General features: G+C 32.3%; 1 protein-coding gene, 1 long non-coding RNA gene and 1 other non-coding gene across 3 annotated transcripts; 2 read left to right on the forward strand and 1 right to left on the reverse strand.

Annotated features, from left to right (window-relative positions):
* Nucleotides 1–383: 383 nt before the first annotated feature.
* AT2G28770 lies at nucleotides 384–455 on the forward strand. Its single transcript has one exon. It is a non-coding gene; the product is annotated as a tRNA-His (tRNA).
* A 28-nt stretch (nucleotides 456–483) lies between these two features.
* On the reverse strand, nucleotides 484–4076 carry AT2G28780 (P-hydroxybenzoic acid efflux pump subunit). The gene is made up of 3 exons (NM_128437.3): nucleotides 3378–4076; nucleotides 2526–2693; nucleotides 484–2417 (listed from the first exon to the last, which is right to left on the reverse strand). The coding sequence occupies exons 1-3, from the start codon at nucleotides 3912–3914 to the stop codon at nucleotides 732–734; spliced, it is 2391 nt and encodes a 796-aa protein (NP_180444.2). The 5' UTR covers nucleotides 3915–4076; the 3' UTR covers nucleotides 484–731.
* Nucleotides 4077–9882: 5806 nt separating this feature from the next.
* On the forward strand, nucleotides 9883–10243 carry AT2G08295. Its single transcript, NR_140314.1, has one exon. It is a non-coding gene; the product is annotated as an other RNA (long non-coding RNA).
* Nucleotides 10244–12875: the final 2632 nt, after the last annotated feature.

Here is a 12875-nt window from a genome sequence, read left to right on the forward strand (position 1 = left end):
GCTAAACGAATATCGCACCATTTTCATAATTTCATTCGCAATTTGTCGAGAATATGATTTTTCTTTGATTTCAGTGTTTATTTGTTCCAAGAAAAATATAAAACTAAAAGAGATTTTTTTTTATTTTAACTTGAAATAGAAAAGGTGCGAGATTTTGCTATCTGACTAACTTTTAAAAATGAGTGTAAACATCGAATAAAAAAAAAAAATGACATTCATTTCAGAATATTAGGAAAAAAAAAACATAAACTTTTCGAAATAGCTTAGTATATAAAGAAATTAGATATGAAAAAAAAACTATAAAAAATAGAGTATTAAAGTCTTAAAGTTGTCGTTGACCAATACGAATTAAATAAAGCAATCAAGCGAAATCAAACATAAAAGTGGCTGTAGTTTAGTGGTTAGAATCCCACGTTGTGGCCGTGGGGACCTGGGCTCGAATCCCAGCAGCCACACTTTTTTTTTTCTCTAAACTTGTTATATTATTTTAACATTTGAATAAGAGGCCAACGAATTACTCAAAGAGTCCCAACATTTATTATTTACTAATTTTCTATGCACTTTTTAGACTCTTCAGTCTTCACATAATTGGTATTGGTATTATTGGTATATAAACCGGTTAACCACAAAGCCTTATTACAGGAACAAAAAAAAAAAGAGATGATAAACCAAAAAAACAAACGTTTTCGTCTTTCACACGCCATTTGTTGTTTATCAATGGTAAAATATTATCATTTATACAAAGAACGTATTTTGCAAGAGATCTCATGCAAGTTAACATGGCTTGAAGGATTTTCCGATTGCACAACCTCTTTAACCATCTCCTCAATCTCTCTTGTCTCTTTCCCAATTCTCTCCACACAAAACCCTAATGCACACAAACTCAACACAACCTCACTCTTGTCCACTTCAACCTCTTCTTCTCCATCTTCTTCCACACGGAATAGTCCATCCGCCACGCTTCTGCAATGCTGGAGATACGTTTCTAAAATCTTCTCCGGCTCGCTCACGGCGGTTGAGAAGCTAGGGTTCGGTGTCTTCCCGAGCTCAATGTCCCATGAGGTGTTGTCGCTCTTGGCGAGCGCCTTTTCGAGTGCGTCTAGTGATTTTAGAAGTGTGATTTCCTCGAATGATTTGGCTAAAAGACCTATGCTTTCTGTTAGACTCTTGAGATCTTTGTCTACGTTGCTTAGAATCTCCTTACACTGCGGTGATTTTGTTTTTCCTTGTTCTCCAAGAAAGCCTATGGCGTAACCGCTGAATTGCAATAGATCAGCCATTTTAGACAATGACTTGAACAGCTTTTCGTAGCAAGAAAAGTTGAAAGGCGAAAACCAGAAACTTGGCTCTGCATGGGCTTCTGCTGTGAACTTCTTGAGCTCATTTAAATGACTTCTCAACTTCTTTTGACTTTCCATTATATCTGCTTTACTCGCTTTAGCTCCAAACAAGCTTGCACACTCGTACAAAGCGTGGAAGCTTCTAGAGAGCTCAAGTTTTGCTATGTTAGCGGCTCTTGTAGGCTGAAAGACAAGCTCCACCATGATCGAACAAGACAACCCAATAAAAGTCTCGATAATTCTCTCGATCGCGAACTCGCTTGGTGGCCCGAAATTCTTTCTTCCGAGAATCAAAACGGCCCCTATGGCCGCTGATATCCCTCCGGCTTGCCCGTACATCTTGCTCCTGCTTAAGAAGCTAGAGAAGAGAAACCATGGAAGCAAAGAAAGAAACCGAACCGTCAAAAACTTCTGAAACACAAAACAGCCCATCACTCCATACACTGTCCCTATCACTGTCCCTTGTGCCTTCACATTCGTCACTTTAAACGTCGCCTCTCTGGCCGCTGCGAAGCTGACTGCTACGGGTAAACCAGCCCAATAACCGTTTGGCTTACTAAACATCGAACCTAGCAAAATCGCTAAGCCTAATGAGAGTGATAGCTTTAGCGCCGGCATAATTTTCTTGCTGTCCCAATCACTTATCCAAGACCTCGTCTTGAATTTGTTTTCTAAGACCTTGACTTTGTTCTCCTCCGGTTTAGCTATTATGATGGTTTCAAGGAGCCTGATGCAGAACAAGAAGAAGTAAAAGGGCAAATCTTGAGGCGTTCCCGGGATTTCCTGAAGTGTTTGGAGGCACTCATCGGGGTTTTTCGGATCAGATTCTGGTGTTACTGACGGTTGCGAACTATTATTCACTCTTTTAATTGAGAGAATCACACGTTCTTGTATATTCTTGAGATCTTCTTTTACTTCACCCGCAAGTAAGCTCGAAGGAATAGGAGATTTGCTTGCTACTACCATTTCCATTCCTCTAAGAGCAATTTCCATGCTTTGTAGTTTCTCTCCTTTGTTATCATTCACGTTTTGCCACCTCCATATCTTAAATGGAAGCCTCTCCCATGTCATGCTTGGCTATATACACATAAACATTTCACTATTAGAAATATGTATTGTACATACATTTATATTCTTTTCTTGTAAACAGATATTGTATTTAATAATGAGAATCAAGTATATTACTTGGTAACGTTTGAGTGTTTGATAAAGCTTGGAGGAAGAACGAGCCAACACTCGAGCCTGTGAGACTGAAGCCGTTGCTGACATGCTATCATCGGAGCAAAAAGCCTTCATATACAACTTCACTCTCGTTGTTACATTTTGACCAAGCTCTTTGCAGCTTTGTTTCACCTATATATTTAAAAATAAATTATTAGTTTTCTATTTTATTTTTCTTAATATTATCATAGAATCCCATGCCATTGCTAATAGGTTGATTTAATACTGTCAAAGAAGAAGTATATAATCTTATAGGGATTATGTTAATTAATCAAAAGGGAATCATATTTTGTCTGTGATGCGACACAGTTTGTTCGCAATATTGGGAAGAATTAAGACAAAATTTTCGGTGGTTGCTGACATAAGTAGGATTTTATATGTAATAATGTGGTACGGAATAAAGTTAGCAACACACTTTAATACCCACGTCAACGTGTTTTGTGACTGTATTACCAAGTCCACCAACATGTTTGTTCCTCAAATCTATTTCTAACACGTATATATATGTACAATGGTTTATCAAAAAAAAAATATATATGTACTATGTCTCGAAAATCTTTAAATTTTTAACCAACCTAATCATTCCTCTTTTAATGGAAAAACCATCTCAAATGATGTAACATTATTCTAAATCGTGAAAATTCTAAATATAGCTACTTTTGTTTTCACATGCAAAAATACAAACACTTAAGTTAGTGTTTGAAACAATAAAGACCGTACTTCTACGACTAAGTACGTAGAGAGTAACGTTACATATACGTAAATAATTCAAGTTGGGATAATTTGATATATTGAGAGTGATGAGAAAAAGGGTACCTCGCAAGTAGCCAAGCGAGGTAGTGGGACGAGTAGTGCAAGAACGCAAGCTACAACACCAAGCGCGGTGCTAGCCGCGACTTGAAGAGGGTGCATAACTGGATCAGTCTTAGCTCCTTTGATATAACCAATAACATATATAAGAACGATTTGTCCTAACGCGATTCTCTTAGCCACCAAGTGAGTCGAACTGTTAGGCAGCACTACCACAAACGCCGCTAGAGCCGCCGCCAGAGCCGTGGTTTCGGCTGTCAGACGAGCTGGTCTTATAAGCTTTAACGTGACGATCGCAGGTCCCACGCTCTGACACGTGGCGTAAAGAGCTAACCAGCAGCCACGTAGCGTGTCTCCGAGTGTAGCATCCGTGATGATGAGGATAACCGTGACGTAAGAGAAGGCCGGGAATGCCACGTGGCGGTTGATCCATTCTGGACCGTATAGTGTAGCTGAACCAACGATTGTGCAGGCTAGAGCTGTTCGGAACGCTGAGGCTAGGCACGTGCGCCACATGGCTCGGCCTCTCTCCGTCATTAGCATTATATATAGAGAGAGACAGCCAAAGACAACTTTGAAGTGAAATAAAAGCTTAGACTTGGGAGCTAGTTTGTTGTTGTGTTGTGTAAGAATCTAATGATTTGAGGTGAAATAATGGAAATAAGAAGAATATGGAATAATTTGAAAGAAGTGTGTGACGATGAAGGGGCTTATAAAGATGCGTTGATTTGATGAGTGGGTCAGTGATATAAGGACGACGTGGAAGTACACCAAGTGGGTTCCACGTGAGGAAATTAATGGATTATTATGTAATGAAAATCAAATTTTATCTTTTAATCAATGGATTGTTTAGTTGATACGGCATAGTGGCTATATAGTAATGATCATATTTGGTGCCTATTTATGTATATATGTGTTCCTGGCCTCTACTGATCTATACGGCTGGAACATATTAAAAAGGACCAAGAGTTTTATAGTATTTGACACAAAGCGGTCTTTAATCACGTTTTCAACAAATAAAATGAAAAAGATTGTATCCGTATCTAATGAGGAATTCAAGTATCATTATTGGAGTTCAAATAAGAGTTTGATCTACGTGTGTGTGCTTTGACCAACTAATATAGATGGTGTAATATTCTTGTAGTGAATTTTATAAAAGTATTGTGTGGTAGAAAAATCAGACATAGAGTTAATATAGATGGTGATACAATAAAAAAAATATGGTTGAATAACGATTTCAATTGATGTTATATTTTGAAAGTGAATAATATTGTAGTAAACTCATAAATTTATTTTCAAAAACAATTTAAAAATATATCCATATAGTTGAAAATTATTAGGGAATAGTTTATTTATGATTGAACATTAAAGTGAAAATAGTTTACAGTGTAGCAAAGCGGGAAAATTGATTATTTCGTATATGCTTTTTATTATGAAGAAGATAATAAATCCGTATATTTAAAAAGGTTTAGGCTTAGACTATGTAATTTGATTAAATCCCTTTCAATTCTAGAATCGAATCTATCACTTCCGACATTCGTAGTTTTGAGTTCGGTTCTACCGGTCTCGTAGCTTTTGTGTCAAAGAGTATCGTAGCAGATCTCCAACAGTTGTCGGTTTCTATATCTCTTTTTCCGGGTGTTCCGGTCTGAGATCCCCGCTTTTCCATCTCGTTTTTTTAGAGGACGTCAACGATTAGTTTTTTCTTTTGTGCGTTTTCTGTCTATGTGAACTTCTGAATCGTTCATCTAGCTACATAATAAGGTCCAAGTCTAAGTTAAATTCATGATTTGGTTCTGAAGAAAAGAAAACTGTCACTTAGTTGGTTTGATTGTGTGTAGTAGCTTGTAGTTCAACTAGTTCTTCAGTAATGTTGTAGCAATATTATTTTACAAAAAAAAATGTTGCACCGATATAATAAATTGCAGTTTGTTTCTGCTTTAACCTTATTTTCTAGATTTGAATTTGTTTGGATTAGATATTTGAATTTAGTTTTTGTATTTTCGTTTTGTATTCTTGTTAGTATACTAGCAAGACTTTAACAAAAAAAAAAAAGTATACTAGCAAGATGTGTATTTTACGGACTAAGCAATTTAGATTATGAAATTCCTTTAAATAAAACCCGTGAATTAAAAAAAGAGAATTTCCCAAATCTCAATATATTGTTTTAGCATATTTACTTTATGTTTTTAAATTTTTTTATATTATATAGTGTTACTATTATGTTAATGTTGCATTATATATATATATATCCTATATTTTATAGAAAATACAATTAAATAATATATTTTATTTTACAATATTTTTTGGTTGGACTATTATTTTAAAAAATATCACTAGTTTCTGCTAGTTTATTTATTCGAGAATATAAATTATTTTCACCAGTTGTGTTTTTCACCAGTTGTATTTAGATGACAAACAGAAATTCTTAAGAACACAAGACTCACCGACTCAAAACTATAAAAGGACAAAGACTTTCCAGAAACAAGAATTGCCGACTCAAGATCATATAATATCAAAATTGATCAGTTATGAATATTGTTCAGCACATGCATGCAACAGCAGACATCAGTCTTTGGAGATCACTTAACACACGTGGAAAATTCTCATGCAAAACTAAAGTTAGCATCAAATTTTATTTTGTATACATAGGGCAATAAAAATCTTGTAGAAGGCAAATAAGATTTTTTCTTTGTATGTTGAAAAGCAAATACGCGATATCTTATTATACTAATTCCAAAGTTTATCTGTTTAATTTTCATACTCTTTTTTCTTTTCCCGTTGTAAAAAGAGTATGAAACTTGATGAACAGAGAAATTTTGGAAACAAAGATATCTTAATCTCTTTTGTAATGGATCTATACAGCTTATATAACATTCTTTATCTTTAGTATCAATCTAGTTTAATGTAATAGACGCATTATTTTGTAGATATTATAAGTTACACTTATTCAAATTTATCAAATAGGTAAATTCGTAACTCGGAAGTATGCAAAGTTATCTTATGGCATTATTATCTTCGTCCCGACAAGATAAATTAACAATTCACATAAGAGAGAAAATCGCCGTTTACACAATTCAATTAAAAAAAAATGAATAAAACCAAACTTCAAGAAAACAAGAGAAAGGTATAAACCTGAGAAAGATAAAGCAACTTCAGATTCAAATCCGTACAGCTGTTGGTTGTTTCACACCAAGTTTCAACTACACCTTTTGGAAAGGAAAATTTGCACATTCTATGCAAATCACATCTTTTACTTTTTACTTTAGAAAGAAACAAAACTAATTTCTTTGCTATCTACTACTCCCGTACAGCTTTTATCTCTTAAATTAACACTAATCCAAACTATATAAACAATATTAAAAATTTAAGTGTTTATGAGATAAAATACTTAATGTTTAAAATTTTACTCAAGATCTAAACGATATTAATTGATTTAAGTGTTTATGAGATAAAATACTATACAAAATATTATGATAATTAACAAAATATTCAAAATTTTAAAATACATTTAAATTAAAACTATATCGAAAAATTGAAATTAATATCATAGATATTAAAATTAAAGCTTTAAAATAACTATCATAAATGAGTTTTGACAAAAATATCCATTCGAAAAAGTCAAGCATGTTATATTTTGAGAAGAAGAATTTGTTTTTAGTGATTTTCCAACAACAATAAATTATAAACGATCTAATTATTGATAATATTAGAACTCAACATCAAGCCAACAATCATACCATTTTCATTTATATCAAAGAACATATGATAACTTAAATAACTACGTATTTATGAAATCAAAACTTATAATTTACTTCTATATAATTAGAAGAAAAAAAATCTCACACTTAAGCAAACACAAAAAATATCAAATAAATCTATATCACCGCTTATTCTGCTTAACATAAAAAAAAAAAATATATATTCAACTGAAATGCTTTTATTTATTTATTGAAAAGAGGTTTACGATTGAAATGTTGAGAAGATAATTGCCACAATTGTTTAACGGCTACGTGGCCGTCTAGACCATTTTTAAAACAATGTTTTTAATTTTAATTAGACTATTTTCTAGCGTAATTCAATAAGAACAATTTTGAGTTAATTTTTTTTTTTTTTTTGCCAACTCCAATTTTGAGTTAATAAGCGGCGAAACTAACCGTAAAGAGAGCCGACCACTCTCTAAACGCGTGCATGTTGAGCTTTAGCCGCCTTCAAATCTCTAACCAAATCTCTCTTTTTCCATTAAATATTAAACTTTAGTTCTCACCATTATCCTCTACGTTTACTCCTCTAATTTGTTAATATTACTTTCTTATACCACACATTATACTAATATACTAAATAACTAATTTCAACTTTCTATCATGCGGCTAAAACTAAAGAAGGAGAAAGCTAACCTAACATTGTTTTCTTTTTAAATTAAAGACAAATTAGGATTATAAATTTGAAGAACAGTAAAGTTGCATGGTGTGTGATGAACCATGCAACTATATAATGATTTTGGTTCACCAACGGTTTCAACATTTCAATTTGTAATATCGTTCACATACATTTATTTAGTTACTATTTCCTATTTAAAAGAAATCATATTCTTTTTTTCTTGGAATAACAGAGAAATCGAATGATATACAAAATGTAATGAATAGTATAATATATAGATATGTAGCTGATATCAGTAATATAATTATAATAATATCTAGAAATTCCAAAACCCTTTACTCTATTCACAAAGTGGATTTCCTCTAGATTTCCACTTACATTATGCTTGGTCCTAATTGTACTGAAATTTACTTAAGATATATATATATTTTTTTTTCTTTTTTTTTTGTGTTCCTTGAGAAGGAGGAAGGGTCAAGTGGGACGTTGCGAATCCTTCTAAGAAATTTGGTTAGTGCATTTAGTTAGTTAAAGCTAACCATTCTATAATCTTCTTTTCTGTCAATTAAAAATATATAAGAAATCAGAATAACCACATATCTCTTTCAGTTTTTAGTTTGGAAATTATTTTAAGATTGTTAATTATCAAAGTCGGTTTCATTTTACTTTCTTAAAACCATGCATGCATTATACATAGATTATACACACGTTATTATCTGATGTTGGACTCGCATTTTATTCAAACATACAATAGACTTATATTTACGGTAAATATTTTTCCCGAGTGAATATGACCCGCAAATTCATATTAAATGTATTCACACAAAAAAATAATAGTTAACTATTTCTTATAGATATATACTTCTCATGTCCTAAATTTGATGGCGTAATCAAAGTTCATGATACCGACAAACAATGTTCAGAGTGCTCACAATGCTTATGACGATGTTCGTTTACGTGACAACCCCACTCAACTGAAGGTCACTAATTAAGTTGCTAACGTTCATCATTAAATGCTTAAATTTCCAATAGTGGCTCCAAAAGGTAAAGAAAAAACGTTTCAGGTGAGGCAAACATCTCACTCTAACGCAAAATGTGAACAAAGTTTTTGTTTTGAATATTATTTTTGTTGAAAATGTCTATTTCCAAAATACTCTAATGAAAATGTGCACAATACTCTAATGAAAATGTGCATATTTTTGTAAAAGCCTCTAATCATTTTTTTTTTTGGGTTTGGGTCAGCATTTCAAAAATTGAATGGACGTACGTCAAGTAAAACAAATTTGTATTCATTTGTTTTACTTGTTATATAATAAATGGTTAGCTGTTGGAGATATATGTTTATTTGAATATGGTCTTGCAGGTGAGAAAATTCTACCATTTCCATTTTGTTCATAATCGTTTTTAGGAACCTATTTTGCCCTCAGAGTCTGATTTTCAAGAGGGGTAGTCAATTAAACAAGATTTCACCTGATTTTGTTTTGTTCGTACAGTAATACAATCAATACGCGTTCACAATATATGCATGAACTCTTAAGTCATGTAAATCAGTGGTATATTCATTTAGTCATTTATCTTTTAGTTGTCTTTTGATTAATGTGTTTACTAGCATTATGCCCCCTGCTATGCAGGGAGAAAATTACATATTAGTTACAATGTATAAATGATTTGAACCATTAATAGCAAAAAAACAAATGTAGACTTTGGACTATAGGTGAAGTCGAAACAAAGACTATCAATCCAAACTAAATTCATAAATTTCAATTAACCAAGAATTTAAAACCTCTAAAAAATCACAGATATTTAGGTAAGCCTAAAAATTCTCAAAGTGGGATGATATTTTCGTGATCCAAACAAAAAAAGAGATTGAACTTTTCAGTTAAATATTTTTGTACAGAGGAATGAAAGAAGATTAAAAAAAAAATCAATCATTTTCTCCAGTTCATGTGATTAGCAGTAAATGAAATTACCAAAGATCTTTTCTGTGTAAAATTGATTAATCGAATTTGTTATAATAAGATAAAGAGATTGTGGTCGTTTATAGTCAACATGGAGTACTATGAAGTAGTGGAGCAAATAACGGAGGATAAAAATCGTATGTTTAGGAATCAAAATCATAGAGATATTACATATTAGGGAAGTAGATTGTGCAGATTAGGGAAGTAGATGTCCCATGTGATGTTTTCTGAGAATATATGAGCTCGAGAAAAAGTTGGTTTTCTCCAGTGTATACCACTACCAGTATATCTAGTGCTTGTACGGCTTGGTTTCCTTTCTTACTGAAATTCACAAAAGCAAAGAGTCAATTATCAAGTACTTGATTGCGTTTAAAAAATTATGAGATCAACTATTTTATAAAAGCAAAGGAAGAACTAATTGAGAATTGATAATCTTGGCATGTCTTTGGGTTGGTCACGATGGTGTAAGAGTTTTCTTTTTCTGAAAATGTATCACACGGGACCCTGAAAACGAAACCCATGTCTTTCTATAGGTAGTTTCTCAACAAAAAATGATTAGATGAGAATTGTAATAACTCACAAAGTATAAAACAAAATAATGTTAAAAACTGAAACCGGAACAGAAAAGACATGCAAATCTCGAGAATATGAAAATTGATACATTGATTGGAATTATAATCATTCTGTTCTTCAGCCACAATTGACATAGAAGGAGAAAGGAGAGTGAAGATGAATTATAGTTCGAGAAAGGAAAGCGGAAACAAATACTGTAAAAATTGTAAATCTGCCATGGCGTAGAGAAAGTAACTGATCCAAAAGCGAAAAATTTGAGAATCGTAATAAGAAAATTCGCAAAGAAAACTAAACAATTTAAATAAGCAAGAACGGTTGCAAAACATGAGGAAGATCGTGAAGAAAACGGCGAGAAAAAAGGGAAGAGATTTAGGATTAATATTTCTTTTTAATTTTAATGAGACAATAGTTATTGTTTTATGTTTCAAAACACAATAAATTGTGACTTTGCTTACGTGTCAGCAGGAGAATGTTGCAGTTTTTGATATAGTGACTGTTGATTTAGTAGATATAGATGTGTAGCTGCGATTTGAGTAAGTTAGAGACTTGAGTTGCTGGGAGCAGAAACAGGACCACTTATTCCGGCGAATACAAGGCCAACTTCTTTGTGGCTTTTCATCGGAATACATATCTATTAGAGTTCATTTTTTCCATTTTTTTTTCTCTTCTCTAACTGCTTCACAATAAATCAAATACATATCTATCAATTGATTGTAAGAGCACCTCCATTAGTCAAGAAACTATTGGATTTCTCAAACATTTTCTATTAATATTTTATATAATTTTATTATTTTCTTAAATTTGTATTGTTTTAAAAAGTTAAGTTAAACCACTAATAAAATGGCATATATGAGAAATCATACATATAACAATTTCTCATTTATCTCTCTCTTCAATCTTTTTTATTAATATATATTGTTAGTATACTCATCTCCATCCCACCAATGAAGGTGCTATAAACATATCAATCTTATATGTAGAAGAAGTTGCATACAAGAATACAGGCGGGGATGTATTAAGTTACGGATTCAGAAATGTTTTGGACAATGTACCAAAAAATATATAACAAATGTTTCAATGGAGCATAAAACCATTTACCTCATGTAGAATTGGGTTCATTTCATACCACTATGCCCCTTTATAGCTATCAGCCTATCACCATGTAAAAGGTAATTTATTTATATTTTACCTGGTGTCAACAACACTATATCCACCAACATGGGTCCGCCACTAGATAATTGGGCAATATTAGTTGTTGTTTTCTGTTGAGTAAAAAGATTTATTTCTTTGGCTATATGAATATAGAGTTTGTAGTGTGGAAAATCGACACAAAAAAGATTTGAGGGTATTTGTGAAAGACAACATTGAACAACATATAATGGAACTATGGAAGCAAATACTGCATCAGCACAATTTGGTAAACACTGCTTTCGAAAGCACCCATCAAATTGCAAATGTAAAGAAAGTAAGGGAATGGTAGGAGCAGTCAATGAACACAGTGATAGCACGTTTAAATTCTACTCCACTAGTCGATAATGTTATTTCTGGCTGAGCATTAATTATATTGATCGATGTAATTGACTCCTCCAATTTTTTTTTTTATCAAGAAAAGTAAAAGCTCACGTAAACGCAACATATTTGCTGCACAACACGAATGTTTTTTGTTAGTGCAAAATGTGCTATGGACCTGCTCGGTTTAATTTGGCATCATAGAATGTATTTTCTGAACGTAAATGAATTAGAAGCAAACAAACATTGTGACATTTCGACAAGTTAAAAAATATTTCAGATTGAGAACGGAGAAGTGAGTTTTGTAAAAGTTAAATAGACTTATAACTATGGATAACGCCAAGTTAGTTGATACTGTGATATTAGTGAGAGCCTATCAAATTGCTTGCATCACAGCTCAGTGCCATATATCTATTCCGACTTCGAAAGGTCAGCTTACGTCTCACCGCATCCTATTATAAAATATTATTTTTTTATTTTTTTCGTCATTATAAAATATTAAATAAAATAAGTGGAATCCTTCTAATAAATTATAGTAATAAATAAATAGAAATTAATTATTTAAAATGATGCTCAAATGTTTTTGTGGACCAATTGCATGCGATCGTTCGTCTTTTTGGACATCAGGAAACAAGAAGACCGTATGACGTACTTCACGGTCCGCACAACACACACCACTTATTTCCACTTTATTATCTCTACGCTCTTCCATTTCTTTGTTTTATTTTGTTAGGTCAAATGCTCGAGATCTTAAAACTTCGTATTAAATTATTATAATTTGTCTTTTAACAAAAAATAATAATATAACTTTTAACTATTCTCTTAATAGTATTTTATGGAACACCAATCTTTACCTAAAAGAACTTAACACATACAAATCTCTTTACAGAATTTTCACGTTTGTTAGAAGAGACACGATATATAGCAAACTTTTGAAATATTAAAAATAATCGTCCCTTTATTAGATGTACTTGTGTTCCTGATTCAATGAGAATAAAATTTACTAAAATGAGGTAATTAGGTTAAAGATATCAATAACTTGAGTTAGTTTTAGTTTTTTTTTGTTATTTATTAGCTAACGAGAACA

This window comes from Arabidopsis thaliana, chromosome 2 (genome assembly GCF_000001735.4).
Source record: "Arabidopsis thaliana chromosome 2, partial sequence".
Taxonomy (NCBI): domain Eukaryota; kingdom Viridiplantae; phylum Streptophyta; class Magnoliopsida; order Brassicales; family Brassicaceae; genus Arabidopsis; species Arabidopsis thaliana.

Excerpts from the sequence above, each read along its gene's own strand:
- AT2G28780 (NM_128437.3), bottom strand. The coding sequence starts at position 3,914 with ATGCTAATGACGGAGAGAGGCCGAGCCATGTGGCGCACGTGCCTAGCC. Across the intron at positions 2,694-3,377 it reads CTCGCTTGGCTACTTGCGAG|GTGAAACAAAGCTGCAAAGA; the intron begins GTACCCTTTTTC and ends TTAAATATATAG. Across the intron at positions 2,418-2,525 it reads AAACACTCAAACGTTACCAA|CCAAGCATGACATGGGAGAG; the intron begins GTAATATACTTG and ends ATGTGTATATAG.